The 19,323-nt window shown below is 33.2% G+C and overlaps 1 protein-coding gene across 4 annotated transcripts in view; it reads right to left on the bottom strand.

The window, feature by feature from the left end:
• Positions 1-19,323, bottom strand: part of MDGA2 (MAM domain containing glycosylphosphatidylinositol anchor 2) — a 797,923-nt gene that overhangs the window by 66,817 nt on the left and 711,783 nt on the right. For all 4 annotated transcript variants that reach the window (XM_074328195.2, XM_088796863.1, XM_074328196.2 and 1 more), the window contains one exon: positions 18,583-18,731. In XM_074328195.2, the coding sequence (XP_074184296.2) occupies positions 18,583-18,731 (149 nt within the window). The remainder of the gene's footprint in view (positions 1-18,582; positions 18,732-19,323) is intronic.

Here is a 19,323-nt window from a genome sequence, read left to right as displayed (position 1 = left end):
TTATACCAGGTTGTATAATTAAGGTCATTTGAGATTTTGAAGCTGCAGTTTCAATAACAAATGTTAATTCTATTTTATTTTAATGAAAAGTGTTGCACAATATCATTTATTAATTCATTCAAAACCATCTATTGAGAGGCTATTACTGAAACAAATTAGACAGAATGTTTATTCTTCATAAAACTTAAAATCAAACTTAGTAACTGCCTCATTGAGATTTTGTGAGGATTAAGCGTTAATACATGTAAAGTGCTCAAAAATATTCAATACAAAGTAAGCGTTGCATAAGTCGTAGCTGATATAACAATAATTACATCTTCTAGTCCTACTACTAGTATTACTATTACTAAGAGGCAACTGGTATGAATGTGGAAAGGGTGCGGTGAGAGAGAAATTTAATTATCACCCAAAAATATATAATTACAAACTGGGAATGTATAACATGATTAACATGACCTAATTCAGGGGATTGTAATCAACTTTATCCATTTTCTTTAACTGGAAAACTTACCTAAACAAATTGCAACTAGATCCTAACCTTAAAGTAAAAAATGAAACCACAAAAGTATTAGAAGTAATCAATTGAGATTTTGCTTAGATCTTTGTGCTCAGCTTTTCCAAGGTGACTTAAAATTCAGAAATCATCAGATGGAAAAATTCATCTGTATAAATTTAAAAAAAAATGCACAGTAAGAATTACATATAAATGAGAAGATAAATGCATAATGAATATTTCCAAAATATATGACAGAATTCTTATTATATACAGTAGAAATTATATAATGAAAACGAAAAATATTAGCAGTTAAAAATATAATGGTTAATTATGGAATACAATTTGGAGGAGGCAAGGGTTTACTCAGCAGGACGCTCTGATAATTTATCTGGCAAGAAATTGGATTTAGTGGTAGAGTAGATAATGGTAAAAGGATTTGAGGTATATTCAAGAGATAAAATTGGCAGAAATTGGTTATGAACTGGATATAAGAAATGAAACACAGGTAAATGTCAAGAATTATTCCTAGTTTTTCTGTGGCTTAAGCAATGGGATGGGTGATGGGAGTATTTAGTGTAATGGGAACACTGGAGGAAGAAAAGGCTTGAGATAAATTAGGTTAAGATTTACACATGTTACATCTGAGAGGTAAGTGCGGCATTGAAGTACAGATTTGTCAGGTGGGTGAGGCTAGGGAGGTCACACTAAAATTTTGAGAGCATTCTTTATGGACATGATCTTTGGCAATTGTCAAATAATGTTAGATAATGAAAGTCATATATTGAACAGTAGCACCCTTAAAGAAAAACAAAGGAAGTTGGGAAAGACAGATTAAAATCAAATACTCCAGGGAAAGATTGCAAGACTAGATGGGGAATGGGGTTTTGGCAGAAAAATAAAATATTATATCAAGGCCAACCAACTAATTAAGACAAAGGATGTCAATTATTTTCATTAGACAGATAGCATCAACAAAAAATATTGGACCACAACATAAATTTTAACTCAGATTAAGCAAAGGTAGCATGCAATAGTCAATAGTGCAGTTCTTAGTAAAAAAGAAGCCTAACAGGATTTTTGCCCCTCTCTAAACCCAACTCTAGAGACATGAAAACAAGAGGGAGATTAATGGACCTGTGGGGAAAACTGCAGACCCTACATGAACCTTCTTAACTTCTGGGGCCATGAAGTGCTTTTTTTAGGGTTCTTTTTCTATTTCAAATGGAACTCTTTGTTGTATTTGTTATTTTTTTGTCTTTATTTAAAAAATGACAGCTTTTGACACTATAATGTGGCTCACATATTACTAGAATTTCATCATAAAAATTAAGGGCATTCCCTAACAAGATTTGTTAAACAGATATTTAGGAGAGAAAAGGCATTTAACTGAGTTGAAATGTCTTAAAAGCAAAAGGCTCCAGGATGCTTAAGGATTGAATAAATAACTCTGGTTTCCTGGTTTTTATTTTTATTTTTATACTTATTAACTGCTTGTTTTGGGCACATCAAGACATTTGAGGGCTGATTTTTCCCCAGCAGTAACACAAGAGTAGTCTTTAAAAGCCATTGTCACTGAAATTGATGAGTATTTGAATACTGTGGAATATCGAATTCTGTAGATGAGATGCACTATTAACACTTTATCAGAATCACTATTAGCTTTTCCTTTCTATTAATAACTGAGGTAGCTGAATATTTGCTATAACTGCATGAAATTCATTAATTAGACTGTGTAAAAACAAAACCATACATCTAACACACAGAAGCATTTCAATTTAAAAGTTTTAAAGCTATGGACAGTGTTAAATTGCAGAAACATACTGAGATACTAAGCAATTATCTGTAGCTGTATCAATAATTAAGACAATAGTTTATCATATTTTGCTCAGATCTCTTTTTAAAAAGAGATACAATTTTATAGATTTGTATCTACCTCTTTCCAGATACATTTCCTTCCTCCCTCATGGCATGGAGGAACTATGTACCAAATGTATTTTTAAAAATCTTTTACCTAATATGGTTTTACAATTTTCCAACATATGTCTGAATGCATAGAAGTTATATTATATCTAAAACTATGCAAATTAAAAAACAACAACTATTTTCTTCCAAAATACTAGCTTTTTTGCTATACTGAAAAACATTTTTCTACAACTGAGGTTTTTTGTTTTGTTTTGTTTTGTTTGTTTTTTCCCCCAAAGCAACTGAACTAAAGTAGGCATGGCATTGTATTGATGTAAAATGTATATAACACAAGAGTTACAACAGGAGTTTCTTCCCCCTATTTGTCTATCTTTATTGCTTCCAATATGGCCGTAATATCCTCATGCTATCAGCTAATAATGGTTAAGAATCTGCCATATGTTCAAGTCAATGTTATCCAGCATTTTATAGTAGAGAGAATATGCATTTTCTCCAGATTTACACTACTTTGTATCGCAATACTTCATTTGCTGCAGTCTCTAAGACACTGAGAATCCACAGATCTAGTTAAATATACAGATAATCACTTTCTTTTTTTAGTAGTACAACATAATATCTTTTAAAAAAATAGATTTCACCAGAAAATGAAGATTATGGTGTTTTTAAGGCATGAAATACATTATTTTAATTTTAGTATTAGGACAGAGTTAGCTTAGTGGAGCTATTACAGATAAAATTGATAGTTGGCTGTATGCCTTGACTTTTTATTACCCCAAAACAATACATTTTATTTTGATACTTTAAAGTTTTATTTTCTAATCTTGACTAAAATGTCCAACTCTATATTTAACCTAAGGGAACTTTATGTTTCTAGTCAAAGAAAGTATTTATCTTCCTCACCACCATTATAGAGTCACTGAATCAGCTAGCCAGAGCATTTCTTTTCCACAAAGGGTGTCAATGGGCACTTGTCTTATTAGGGAGACCACTTCATGGATGGTGTAGATGCTGATCATTGCACTATACACCTGAAGCTGAATAATATTGAAAGTCAAATACATATATATATATATATATATATATATATATATATATATATATATATATATATATTGACAGCATTGGGAGTGCAGCATAGGGAATAGTCAATGGAATTGTAGCAGCTATATACGATGTACGAGGGGTAGTAGATTGGGGGAGGGGGTTATCACTTTGTGAGGGGTGTAAATGTCTAACTATTACATTGTTTTGTACACCTGAAACTAATAAAAACAAAGAAAAAAACCTAGTTAAACTTATTGTTAGTCTAATACGTGTACCTGTTATATTATTTGTATTATATGGCATATTAGAAATGCTTTTCTCACTCCACCACAAAAGTTCCTACTTTATCTTGAGTTGTGGCTTTGCTCATTAACTTAGCATTACTTGCCTATTATGATCTGGTTTCCAAGCAACAGTTTTTTGAAGTTGAAATTATATTAAATATCTTTGTTTATAGTGACTGCTTGACTCCTGGTTTTTTTTGGTGTTCATTTAATAGAATTGTCAACTCTAGATGCCATTATAAAATAATTTTATATTAATTGAAAAAGAAGAAAATTTTAAACACTGTTAAGTCAATTAGTATCACTTTATAAACAAGGGTGGCTTCAAAATATACAATTGTTAAAAAAGACAAAATTTATAAAAAATTGTAAAATTTCTTTGAAATATTTGAAATCTGTGCAAATATTTTAATATTATTAAAAAATCATAGCATTGCTATTATTATTGACACTTGCATTAATAATAAAAGTGCTAATTTTAAAAAGTAGGTCTAATCCATACAAGAATATATGGACATCCAGAGGGTCAGTGTGGCAGATTGAGTACTTTCTGAGCCTAATACCATTCTCAGATGAGCAACCCTAAGTAAAAGCATTCTTGAGTGTTCAAACATACTGGGAATATTTGATAAAATTCATACCTGAGACATTTATTTTCATAAAAAATGTTTGATGTCTCTAATATACAGTCTGACGTGCTTCAGTGTTTGCATAAGCATGTTGTTGTTTTTTTTTTTTTTTTTTTTTAAAGAATTGGGTTCATAAATAATGAATAACATATATTATTCTTAAAAAGTCCTTAAACTCAGGAGAGGAAACTGTACTAGAAACTCTGGACTCAAGTGAATTATCCTTCAATACATCCAATTTCAGGGTCTCAATGTCTTTTCTTATTAGAAAACTCACACTTGCACCCTTGGAAATCTACATTCTAGTCTCTGAAGTAGTATTACCTGGGTAGTCTATGTAAGACCACAGGAAATAAATATGAATCTCTGTTACTATGAGAAGGCATGTAGAAGTTGTAGCTCTAATATAACAACAGTAATGGAACTTGCAGGGATAGCCCTATGCAAAACAGACAATCAAGCACATTTTTCATTTCTAGGAAGACTCTTCTCTCCACCTAGGTGATTATCCATAAACTCATTTCATTATTACAAGACCATTAGCTACTAAGTTATTACAAGATAAATTGCTAAGTCTTTAAATTAGATGAAAAGTCCAAGATTATACCTTGTCTGTAGGACTCACTTTATACAAGAAGACTAACAATGACAGAAAATATTTCAGATATTCAAAGCAATTTCCAGTGGCCCAAGGTCAAGACTGGGAAAGCTACTTTAGAGCTGGTGGGACTTCTTGAAATCCGTGTTAAAATACTAACTACTAATCTTTACAAATGAAAGCCTGTTTCATTTTTTTTTCCACTTGCCGAATATGCTCATTATGTTTCCAGACTCTATTTTACACTTTTATTTATATTCTTTTGAGGTTGCATGCAGACCATCTCATACATAATTGTTGATATCAAACAGTGCATCTATATGCATATGCCACTAAACCACACGCAAATTGGAAAAAGATGCAAATATAAGTAAATTAAAACAGAGTATTGTATAATATTTATGAAACATTAAAATGTATCAAGTGATTACCTATGTATACAAAATTGTACTAATATAAACTAAACTATACTTACTTTATTGTTAGATCAGTCACAACAATATGACTGATCAGCAAGTACATAAAAATGATACACTCATAAGTGTGAAGTCCAATTCATGATGACAAAAAGAAAAAAAAAATCACATTTGCTGAATTCTTTGAAGATTAGATAATTACAACCAAATCAAACAGTATCTCATTAGCCAGGGACAACAGTTATATTTAGTTGGTGGTCATAAAAATAACTGAAGTAAATGTAAATTTCTGATATAATGGGCACTGAAAATATACACAGAGATATAGAAAAACTGTTGAAAAATTTAGAAAGTTATGTTACATTGATAGAATTTATAAAACTGCTCTAATTTCAAATAATGGCATGTAGAAATTTCCAGTGAAAATAGTGAAGTAGGTAAACACTGTGCTTGCCTCCTCTAATGACCCCATAAAAATTGCAACTAAACTACAGAACAACAATCATTAAAAATTGCTCCAAGTCTAGCTGAACTAAAGTCCTACAACTAAGTACATACAGAAGAAGCCACCTTAAGACTGATAGGAGAAACAGAGATGTGGAACAGGCTCTTGCCACACTCACATGTGACCATTAAAAATTGGGAGAGATATCTCAGAGGTCCTCAGCTGCAGAGGTCCTCCCAGAAAAGTGAGGAGTCCCAGCCCCACACCAGACTCCCCATCCCAGGGTTTCAGTGCCAATGGAAGTCTCCACAACATCTGGCTATAAAAAACAGTGGAGATTGTGATTGAGTGAGAAGGAGGGCTCCTGCAGTCCCAGGCGTTCCTCTTAAAGGACCTGCACACAGACTTACTCGCTGACAGACTCACACACTCTGAGCTCTAGCTTTGGAACGGCAGCTCGAAAGATGCGAAGGATACAGGGAGGAACTGAGCTGTCTGGCTGCAGGGTGAGGCCTGGAGGTCCAGCTTTCTCCTGGATGGAGGAACTAGGGAAGCCATTGTTCTTTGTTGAGCCTTCTCCAATCCTGGTGTGCATACAGAGGTGTCCACCATATCTGAGTCTTCATCAACCTGGCTAACACCATTTGTCTGCCCTACCTTGGTGATTCCCTGAGACTTTGCATCACGCAACTTGTGGGCATACCCAAGCCATTTCCAGTGGCTTTTCCATACAAATGCCCTGCCTTGGCTCACACTGTGAACTTTCCTAAAATCTCTCTCAAAGATTCATAAAACTGAAACAGGCAATATATGGATTTGGCATGTCCTGTACTTTTTGCTGAGCAGATGCAAGCTAGGCAGTAGTGGCAGCTGGCCTCAGTTTGTGGCTTGGCCTCTTGAGATACCTCCAAGCCCAGTCAAGGTAGCAGCTAGTTAAGGGTTGATTTGTGGCTCATGCCAGGTTGCCCCAGGCAGGGCATAAGCTGCAACTGAACTTGGCCTGTGGTGCAGGGTCCCTACCAGGAGGCCTGGGGCTGGCCTCCTGATAGGCTTCAGCTAGAGCTGAAGTAGCACCTGGATGCATCAGCAGACATACCCAAAGGGCAGACTGGGCAGTCACCAGAACTCTGCTAAAGCAAATCCTGTTCTGTGAAGTCAGCCCCTGCACAATAGTTTCTCCACAGTCTTCACAACCAATCAGACCAAGGGTCCATCTCTGCCATTGACATGCAATCAGCAACCAAGGCTCACCTACCCACAGGAGGGCACACACAACCCACACAAGGGAGACGCTTGAAGCACCCACCTCAGGTGACCAGGGAGACTCTGCCACTGGGCCACACAGAACACCTACTACATAAAGAAACCCTACTAAGACTGAGAGACATAGGAGCTCTACCTAACATATAGAAACAAACACAGGGGGGCAGCCAAAATGGGGAGACAGAGAAACGTGTTCCAAATGAAAGAAAAAAACAAGAATCCAAAAAAAAGAACTAGCTAAATTGGAGACAAGCAATCTACCACATGCAGAGTTCAAAACACTGCTTATAAGGATGCCTGGTGATCTCAGTGAGAACTTCAACCAAGAGATAGGAAACATAAAAATGGAGAGAGAAAACATAAAACAGAGCCAGTCAGAAATGAAGACTACAATAACTGAAATGAAGAATACATTAGAAAGAATCAATAGTAGATTAGATGATGGCAGCCAGATAGCTCAGTTGGCTAGAGTACGAGCTGTTAACAACAGGGCTGCTGGTTTAATTCCTGCATGGGATGGTGGGCTGAGCCCCCTGCAACTATGATTGAAAATAGCGACTGGACTTGGAGCTGAAGGGTCCTGGAAAAAATCACTGTTCCTCAATATTCACAAATAAAAAAAATGAATAAACACACACGCACACACAAAAAAACAAATCAAAACAAAACAAAAACAAAAACAAAACAAAAAACAAAACAAAATCAAAACAAAAACAAAACAAAAAACAACACAAAAAAACAACAACAGTAGATTAGATGAAACAAAGGATCAAATAAGAGATTCAGAAGATAAGGTAGTAGAAAACACCCAATCAGAACAGAAAAAAGAAAAAAAGAATCCAAAAACATGAGGAGAGTTTAATGGGGCTCTGGGAAAACAGCAAGCATAACAAAATTCTCATCATAGGGACACCAGAAGGAGAAGAGAGAGAGCAAGGAATTGAAAACCTACTTGAGGAAATAATGATGGAAAACTTCCCTGACCTGTGAAGGAAAGAGATATACAAGCTGAGGAAGTGCAGAGAGTCCCAAACAAGATCAGCCTAAACAAGCCCACACCAAGACACATCATCATTAAAATGCCAAAGGTTAACACAAAGAGAGAATTCTAAAAGCAGCAAGAGAAAAGCAGTTAGTTACCTATGAGGAAGCCCCATAAAAATGTCAGCCGATTTCTCAACAGAAACATTACAGGCCAGGAGAGATTGGCATGAAATATTCAAAGTGATGAAAAACAAGCACTTACAGCCAAGATTACTCTACCCAGAAAAGCTAGCATTTAGAATTGAAGGATAGATAAAGAGCTTCCCAGACAAGAAAAAGCTAGAGAAGTTCATCACAACAAAACCACAAGAAATAGAGGAACTTAACACCAAAAAAACAAAACACAAAATATGAATAATATAATGTCAATAACTACATGTCTATCAGCAGTTACTTTAAATGTAAATGGATTAAATGTTCTAATCAAAAGATAGGGTGGCTGAATGGATAAGAAAACAAGACCCTTACATATGCTGCCTACAAGACACTCACTTCAGATCTAAAGAAAGACACAGACTGAAAGAAAAGGGATAGAAAAAGATTTTTCATGAAAATGGGATGCAAAAACAAAACAAAATAATACAATGCAATGGAGTTGCAATACTTATATCAACAAAATAGACTTTAAAACAAAGGCTATGACACAAGACAAAGAGGGACCCAGTAATCCCACTTCTCGGTAATTATCCAAAGAAAGCCAAGCTACCTTGAAGGGATGTTTGCATCCATATGTTCATTGCAGCATTGTTTACAATGGCTAAGATGTGGAGGCAGCCTGTGTGTTCATCAATGGATGAATAGATAAAGAGGAGATGGTACATGTATATGGTGTAATATTGTTTGGCCATGGAAAGGAATGCGTTCTCGCCATCTGAAGTGGCATGAATAGACCTGGAGGGTATTGTGCTGAGTGGACTATTCAGACAGAGAAACACAGATGCAATGTGATTTTGTTTATATGTAGAATCTAAAGAACAAAATTAAAAAAGAAAACCGAAACTCATAGATACAGAGAACATTTTGATGGTTCCCAGATAGGAGTGAGTTTGGTGGAGTGGGTGAAAAAGTTGAAGGGATTAAAAAGTACAAATTGGTAGTTACAAAATAGTAATGGGGTTGTAAGTTAAAGCACAGAGAATATCATGACTAATATGACAATAACTATACATAGTGCCAGATGGGTACTGACCAGTCAGGGCATCAGTTCTTAAATTGTTTAGATGTCCAATCACTATGATGTACATTTGAGATTAACATAACGTAATATTGAATGTCAACTGTAATTGAAAATTTCAAAAGGGAGTGATTAAATATGGTAATGCATGTAAAGAACATAGAACATTACCAGACTATAGTATATAGACTTCATGCACAGCTATTAGGAATAGGTAATGGCTATAATATTCAAACTATTACCTTCAAATTTCAACTCAACTTCTTGTTTCCATCTTTTCAGAAATGGTTTCCCTAACTTGAAATAAACTAAAGCAACTTAAACATTTTATGATATTTTGCCTTTCTTGTTTGAACTTTTTAAAACAGGGACTTGAAAAACTTAGCAATCCTTCATGAGGTACTTGTACAGCAGTAGTTTTTATGTAATTTTTTTGAAATCAGTCATGTTCAAGATTTATTATTCAAAGGTAAATCTTGTTCTAGCCATTTTAGTCAAAATATTTTACTTTGCTGAAAAGTAATCAGGTTTTTTGGTATAAAAATAGTGTGAAAATTTGTAGGACTCCACATTTAACACAACTTAAGAAACCTGAAATACAACTGAAAATGATAAAGCTAAACAAATAGTAATTTATAATTAAAAATGAAATAAAAGCAATACAAATGGTTATCAATTTAAGACAACTGAAAATCATTCATTCTTGGAATTTTTGGAAATGATCACTTAGGAGTGTAACAGTGTTTTGAGGTAGTCACACTCCTTTGTAAAGCCCTAAATTAATCATCAGGAAACTACCAAATGCAAATTTTAGTCCACACATACCACAATTAAGTACCTTTTAATATCTCATTAATAGGTCTCATATAAAAAACGCTTAGGAATCTATACAAATATAAGCCTAAGGGACTGTGTATATCTTGCTCAGAAGAACTAATGAAAATATTTGCAGTTGGGTTTTTTTCTCAGTCTATTGCATAAATCTTGAAAATCAAGAGTGAACTCAAAACAATATTTTAACGATCACTGGTCTTGGAAATGTATAAATCCAAGCATAACAAAAGAATGACTCTCCTGTTGGAACATAATATTCAGCCATTATAAAACATAAATTTCAAATTAACATTCCACAAATGGCATTGAGCATCATATGCTAAGTACTGTGCTTGACACAGTATTTACAGTACTTTTTCCATGGTGAGAACATCTAAGAAAGTTAGTATAAGGAAAAGACAAAAGATGAAAATGGAATCCGCTCTTAGTCTCTTCATTCTAGTATGAAAACATAAAACATTGGTTCTCAAAGTGTTGCCCCAAACCAGCTGTATCAGGAAGTTGTATCACACAGGAAGTTGTTAGAAATACAAACTCTTGGGAGTTTGGTCCAACTGTTTTAAAAATCCTTACAGATGATTTTGACACATGCTTAAATTTGAGAACTACTGCTATAACACAAAGGAGACAGTGTGTTTAGATTATTAATAAATGCAATACATAAAGCACAAATAGACTATAAACACATATATAAATCTGTATTCGAACAACTTGCTAGTATTGAAGCATGAAAAAAATACAATTAATCTATACAACATTTCAGTTTTGATCCTTTCTTTTCCTTAAAAATATTTGAATGAATGACTGTTTACCATTTAACTTCACACTCCTAGTCATTTAAGACACTGAACACACACACACACACACACACACACACACACACACACACACAAACACACAGGTCTGTTGGATAATTTCTTTGATTTGGAACACTGTCTTGAATTCCCTAATAGTGTAACCGTAACAGACTATAAAAGATACAATTTAGGCATTTAAGAAGTGTCCTTACAATTAAGGAAATATATCAGTCTTCTCTTAATAAAATACTGATTCAAGTGGACAATAGGATAGGCTCTGGTCAATTTAATTAGATCTATAATTTGTTGACTTTGAATAATGTTAAACCTATTTACAATCTCTTTCTCTTTTTTCCTATTCCCCTCTTAACTTAATTACTTAAATAAAAATGCAACACTGATTTGTCAGTATGTAGTATTTTAGAAATTTGGGGCTTTATAAACTTTTCAAATTTTGTTTAAAAGTGGAAATAACACCCCCTCACACACACACATACACATTCACACCCTCTCCCCTTATTTTTCCTGGAATTGGAAGATTTTCTACCTATCAGTTCTTTCATTTTCACTGCAAGTTCTATCACTACTGTCTTCATATAGTAAATTTATGTCTCTACATTTTTTGTCAGCTCCAGTTCTCACGTTTAATGCTTCTAACCTATAATTTAAATATTTAAGGGGAAGTGCTCACTTAAATTCCAATAGCATGTTACTAACTACAGTACCTTTACTTGTTTTATGTTCCTCTATTACTCAAATTTAACAAGCTTAATTTGAAAACATGAGCATACTTGCTAACTTTGATTCAATATTTTATTTCTGTCAATAATTTAATACTTGCGCTCCAAAAGTTTCTTTGAAGTTGTTCGTTTTTCTACCACATTCAGGGTCAAGAAAAGAAAAATTCTAATTAATTTTCCCACGCAGTATTATAACAAAAAATAAAATGTGTTAAAAGAGACACAGACTCAGAAAAAAATCCTCAGAAAGTACTTGGACTTTTCCAAGACAAAGTACCTTTATTTCACAAAATCGTCTCCACCAGAGGTACGTTGCTTGTCCAGGTCTTTCAAATTTATCATATTTATATCTCCTAATAGATACATTGTGAAGTTAGTATTTATAGGAATGAAGAGGACATGCATTGTCTTTCATTTGGAAGATAAAGATAACTTCATTTTATACCAACTGGATTCTGGCTTATTTCTTTTCCAGAGCCAAAGAGACCATTTACAAAATGGTTTCTCTACATTTCTCTGTATCCCTTGCTCTTTTCTTCATCTATATATTTGATGATTTCCAGAACATTCACTAGAGAAATGAAAGTAAATGGCAGAGAATATAAGGTCACTGTACTTTTTAAAATTGTTTCTCAAAATTAAATCAATAGTCAAGCTCTGCCCATTTTAACATTTTCTTAATTCAATATTTTTTTCCTCTCCACCTTTACTTGTCTAATTTAAATCTTACTGCAAACATGCTTAACTGGGGTCTCTGCCTCTATTGTAATATCATTCAATATACTATGTATAATATGAACAGATTAATCTACAGAAAATGTCACTTTATTCATGATTTAAGACTATACAATGAATCCAGATTATCTATTAATTCTCCACCGATTCACCTAGACTGGCATTAAATGCCCTATGTCAAATGGAACCTCTAAATATTTTTCTCAAGAAAATCTAACTGGCTTAAATCAATCATGTACATTATTCTAATTTCACTTCTATCTTATCCTACAACTTTTCTTCAGCATCTGTAGACCGTGGCATAGAAACTAGTACTTCTTAATGCAAGTTGCTAAGGCATAAAAAGTCATACCACATGACCAATCAATTATACTGCATGCTCTTCAATTTTTTTGCTTCCTCTATGAACACATTAAATTAGGTACTTAGCAGTATTAATAACCACAATCATCATGCATATTGTCATTTGTGTATATAAAAAATGTATATATCTTAATTAGTATGCTCTATTTTAATATTAGGCTTTTAATAAACAATAAGTGATGAACAATTTAATAAAATAATGAAATTGTTTTAAATGAAAGGAGAAATAAACTAAAGCTCAGTAATTCTAGTCACAAAACAAAATTGTAACAAATTCATTCAATAATCAATTATACCAAAAATTATTTTTGAGATGAGTAATTTTTGATTAGTAATTATTATGATAATTATTTATGAAGAGAATTTGAATATAAACCTATAAAAACTAACAAATAAACCAGTCTCCACCTTGGTGATCATGTTACTTAACCCCACTATTTTGTAATAGTAATCGCTCTCATACCTATTTCTATGGCATTTGGTACATATTCCTATTTCAATAAGAAAATGAGGACACTGTTCTTTTTTTAAATTCTGGTAATTACTATATGATAAATTTACTCAAAGTTTTACTGACTGGGTAAACAAATGAGTACAATAATTCTAAGCATTTCAATATATCAGGACTTAAGAAGACAGGAACAGGGGGAAATAAAGCATTTTATTTACTAAAATATCCTACTTTCCAAAGTGACAGTCAAAAGTCACATGCATCGTGTATCTCTAAGGCAGATTATAAAAAAATAACTGTATAAAACTCTAAAATACTTTATTATTAAAAACTACAGTTGTGTATGTTTCAAATGGAGTCAAAGATGTTTATGTTGTTTGGTATATTCAGATAACTTAGACACAGTTTTGCTTGTTTCTCAAGTCATTAGATACCAAGGAAAGCAGACATTGAAATAACCTTTTCTTTTTCCTATTAAGCAACAAATGAAGCAAATGATTGGGAGGCTAGTAGCTGTCTAAGGAAATTAAACAATTGCTTAGCTGAGCCTAAAAAAGTATAACTTAAGGACATTATGATTTTGAGAAAACTTTTTTCCACACATTAATTTATTAACTTGACATGATACATTTGTTCTCTTTTAAGTTTCTTAAAGCAATGATTCCAGAATTCCAATGCTTTTTTTCTAGATACACTGCAGCAACTTTTAAGAAAAGTAAATGAGCCAATACTCAAATTTTGAGACAATTTTTCTCATCATATTTAAATATAGACCATACAGTTTAACCAGGAGTCATCTAACTTTACCAGAAAGCTGGCGGTACATTAAGTTCAGTTTACTATCCCTATCCAGCTGTGGATTTAATAACACATCAGTGATTTTATAATCTTACTTAATTTAAGAATAGCTAATAAAGTTTCTTACAGCTTCTGGATTAAAAACAAAGTAGGACTCTTTAGAAGTGAATTTACCATTAGTCTTAAAAGATCAAATTTGTTTTTTAGACATAATCTGATACAGAAGTGTATTACATAATTAAGGCCACATTTGATATTAAAAGGGGATACTTTGCACTAGATAACCTAGATATTTTACGGATAGAAAAATGTATTGAGATACATAGACTCAAAAAAGAATGGGTTAAAATAAGACTTTAAAATCATAAAATATATAACATAAATTATTAACAATCCCTTGAAGAAAACTTGGTCTCATAATCAAAGATGAAAATACCAATTATTAGTAAAATAATATCCATTTTTTAAACATGTTGTTAGGTTATATTCCTAACATTGTTTATTTATATATCATCTACCTTATGCTGATTACATTCAAAAGCTCATTGACTCAAGATTCTGAGATAGTCTGAAAGATGAAAAAGTCAATATGCATGTAATTATATAATCTTCATTACAATGATTATCAGATCAGATTTCCAAAGTGATTTTCTTAAAGTGCTGGTATCAGATTGTGTCCTAAAACAATGTCGATATCTAAATATATGTATTTGAGAAAGAAGGAATCTACATTTGCTAAGATAATATAAAAATAACCTTATTTTCCATTAATACTTTTGTTTCTTATTAAATAGGGAATATTCTTAAAGAACTATGTCAATTTCATGGTCTATAATGATTACCCTATCATCCTAAACTTCTGTGTATAAGGGGATCTTCTAAAGAAGAGTTGTGTATTGAGGCCATTTTGCATGTAAAGATTTTCTTGTAAGGGTTAAGTGTAAAGAATATGGTAGTGGGGAAATATACATGCTCTTTCTATTCTTACACTGTATCTACAAAGAACACCTTCCTGGTCACATGGGCAGAAAGCACAAGGTCATTACACTTTATTGAGTCGTCCCCAAAAGATATATCAAAGTTTCTCTCCATGGCAAGATATGGTATCTGAGCAACATTACCAATTAAAATAGAGCATTATTAAAAAGCAACATAGAAAGAAAGAAATAATACTTATTTCTAAATATAAAAGAAAACCCTAAGAACAAAGAATCACAGAAAAGAATGCTATATCAAGTAAAAGAGTCAGCTTCAAAAAGTATGTAAGAGAAAGGAATTCTTTTCTGGATCATAGTTTATAACACCAGAAATATGTTTTCCTCTGGTGGATACCATGGATCTCACAAACTTGGGAAGAACAGTATTAGCAGCAGACTTCTGATCTGATCAAGAAGGCTTTAAATGAAGACTTAAAGTGGAAACGAAAAACATGAATCAGTAAAATGGATATTATGGAGGACAATTGATTTGAAATAAAAATATGACAGTGAAAAATATATCTAGAAATTAATTTTTGAAAAATTATGGCTTGGAATAACACTTAGGCTGAGGATATACAGTGTACTAAACAGAACTAAAATAAAAATAGTAGAAATGTTGAGTTCTTAAAATGCACTCTTTAATCCTTACGCAACCCTGGCAGATGAGCGTAAGAATTGCCACAGATGTTTGTGGAAGGAGTGACATTCACAAGGGAACCTGACCTGTGGGACAAGTAGGGGACGTATTCCACTTTATACTAGAAATGTCTGATTGGTATCATTATCTTCAATTTACCAGGTAGGAATCCGGGCTTAGGTATGTTTAGAAATCTGCTCAATATTACATAGCTATAAAATGATAAGGCTAGATTGCCTAGAATTGGAAGCCAGATGCATCTGGCATTCATTATTTTAGCAGAATATAATAAGGGGGAAATTTACACATACACACACACACATACTTATATATGTATATAATTTATTCTAAAGAAGCAGAGTAGGGGGTTATTATCTAACAAATTGTTCTCAAGAGACAACACAGTGACTGGAAATTGTGCGTCACTGCGTATCAGAGCATTATATACTAATATTATGATCAGAAACATAAAGACCAGAAGTTAGAGGAGATACTCATATTAGGAAAGGAAAATCAAAGAAGATAAAGTGCATTGGAAAATAACGTAGCAATCCTAGCAAAATTATTACAGAAGGTAGTTTATTAATAATGAGCACAAGAGATGGATGAGAAGGAAGATCTTTAGTTGGATCTCTCTTAGGAGGACGTCTAATTCTGCGAAAATCAGTCTATGTGATGAGGAGGACCACAATGGTAACTACTTTTCTGTTACTTTTGACTTATAGAGAAGGTGACTTGCATATACAATGGATACATTGGGGAGAAAAGGGATGTTAAAGGATGGAATGATGAGCAGAGTTGGGTAAACTCTGCAGACTTAGAACAGGCGGCTGTCCAGCATACAGGGAGCAATGGCAGTTACCCACATATTCTAAGAAAAGATAAATGAGGAAGAAAGTGAGAAATGAAAGATAAAATTATGTGTCTATCATTGCAAATAAACCTATAACCAGAAAAAAGGAAAAGGGGCTTAAAATAATTTAAGTTTACAGAGAACAATTCGGTATTATGTTTCTAGTTTGTTCGTAACACAGATAATAAAAAATGACTATGAATGACCAAATCATGTGGTAAGGACCTGAAAAATGAGTGTGAAGTGTCCAAAGTCAAGAATGCTTTGGGGCAGCCAGATGCCTCAGTTGGTTAGAACGTGAGCTCTCAACAACAAGGTTGCTGGTTCAATTCCTGCATGGGATGGTGGGCTGTGCCTCCTGCAACTAAAGATTGAAAATGGCAACTGGACTTGTAGCTGGGCTGTGCCCTCCACAACTAGATTGAAGGACAACTACTTGGAGCTGATGGGCCCTGGAGAAACACACTGTTCCCCAATATTCCCCAATAAAATTAAAACAAACAAACAAAAGAATGTTTAAGATGTTGAAAAAAATATGAAAGATCTAAAAATATTAGATGTTTTGAGAAAAGAAAGGGATACGCCAGTCAACAGAGGAAGAAAAGCCTGCTAATCTTTCTTGTTTATATCTTCTCTATCAAAGAAAACTATCATCAAATTAAAACAATTTTGATGTGGATTTGGAATTTACTCAGATTTTCTTAGGAAATAAAATAAATAAGAGAGAAACTTTCTGAATGATGCACTGCTGTTGGCTGTGTCAGTGACCTGTGAATACTTAGATAAGAAAGCAGTGATTATCAAATGTTAGGATGCATTCACCAGGAAAATATTTTTTTTTAGATTATTAGACATGTAGGATAAAAATATTCAACACAAAATTTATCTTAATTTGAATGAAGTATCTTATAGTGTCTTTTATTATGACTTTGTGAACAAGATAAAGAAACATTGGTTTTATGATAGTACAGCTGAGTGGATTGCTGATGGTTGATCAGTTTTTCTCTGAACAAAATTTGCTTTGTCTCCTGTCCAAACTCAAAATGCTATTCTGTGATTTAGTTAAGGAAGTAGAAAACACACTTTAAAAATCTGTGGATAATACAAAGTTGTGAGGGAGAGCTAATAGATTATGTGGTAATCAAGTAAATTTTCAAAAATGTGATGCTGTGCTGAAACAGTAATCCCAGATAATACACTATGTAACAGAAAACAATGTAAAGATGTACATTTAAATTTCAAAAATATTATTTATACCACGAAAGGATAACTGAGTTTAACAGATATAAATTAAACATTTAAGACAGATACAATATTTTCACATAACCTATAATCTTTAGCTACCTTAGGAAACCATCAGACTTGATTGTTTTTTTCTCATTTTACTAAAATATTTCTATTCTTCATACATATTAAATTAACTTTTAAGACATCATACATACAGAGGGTGCCAAAAAGATATACACATTTTAAGAAATGAAAATTGTGTTAAAATTATAATATTCAATATATACCAATACAAAAGATAAATACAAGTCACGTTTGACTTCTGCAATTACAAGAGGTGCCCAAAGTGGTTACCACACCATCCAGCAAACTGCTGCTTGAGCATCGTTGACCAAAATGTTAACATCTCTTAAAATGTGTATACATTTTTTGGCACCCCTGGTATACTTTGAACCCCTTAGAGTAAAAAAAAAAAATGTAAGTCTTCTACCTTGTTAGGAAACAAGACAAAGAATTATGAAGTATAGGTAAGTATGAGCACCCCTTAAATAAGTTTCTTTCATAGCAATTACACCATTGAATTTCTATCACATATCTAGTGCTGAAGAATTTAGAAGGCTCCAAGCATGCTACTTTACTATGTCTGCTGTCAAAGTGGAATATACATATGTAAACTTCAAAGATTTATAAATAATTAGGAACAGTTCTGTGTAGAGTAATATTATCTTTGACATAGGAAAATATACTCTGGAACTCATGCAAAATAATTTAACATTTATCGTAAGAAATCATAGCAACACGGTCTTTATGGAGGACCACAAAGAAGAAGAAGACATGATGAAATTTCTCACCTGCCTAATACCCAAGCGGTATGCAACAATGCGATCCACTGCGTCAGGATTCATTTGTGTCCACTGTAGACTATAGGAATAAACGCGGTGTCTGTTTTGCCACACGGGATTGTAGGTATCATAATAGAATTCTGGAGCGTAAGCCTTGCCTAAAAACAAAAAGAGTTCTTAACTTTGAATAATGACATGTTACGGTTAAACACACTTGTTCTTTTTGGCCCTTTTACTACTTTCTACTACGTGTTCTATTCATCACTCTTATATTTGGAAAGTCATATTATTAAACTTGAATCAATTTTGGGGAGAATTTTGAGAATGGATACAAGAGGATTTCCTGGTTGATTGGAGAAGCAATGTCAGAGAAAAAGAAGAATCAAGAATGACTACAAGGTCATTTTTGTTTGTTTGTTTTGCTTTTGTTTTTTTGCCTAAAAACTGAAAGAATGGAGTTTCCATCAATGGTGGTGAAAAGCTATGGGAGGACTACATTTTGGGGAGAAGATCAGCAAGTTAATTTTAAACAATTTGAATGATCGGAAAGGAGACATCAAGTGGGATATATTAGTCTAGAATTCAGGAAAGGCCAGGGCAAGAGATATAATCTTGCTAACCACTGGCATATACATAGATTTTAAATTTAAAGCCATGAGACTGATGAAATCATTAAAGGAGTGTAAGTAGATAGAAAAGAAAACTAGGTCTGACTACTGGGGCAATCAACGGTTAAGAGATATAGGAGGA

Source organism: Rhinolophus sinicus, chromosome 3, assembly GCF_057876585.1.
Source record: "Rhinolophus sinicus isolate RSI-liver-muscle chromosome 3, RSI-T2T, whole genome shotgun sequence".
In the NCBI taxonomy this organism is placed as follows: Eukaryota; Metazoa; Chordata; class Mammalia; order Chiroptera; family Rhinolophidae; genus Rhinolophus; species Rhinolophus sinicus.
This window is presented reverse-complemented; position numbering and strand designations above follow the sequence as displayed.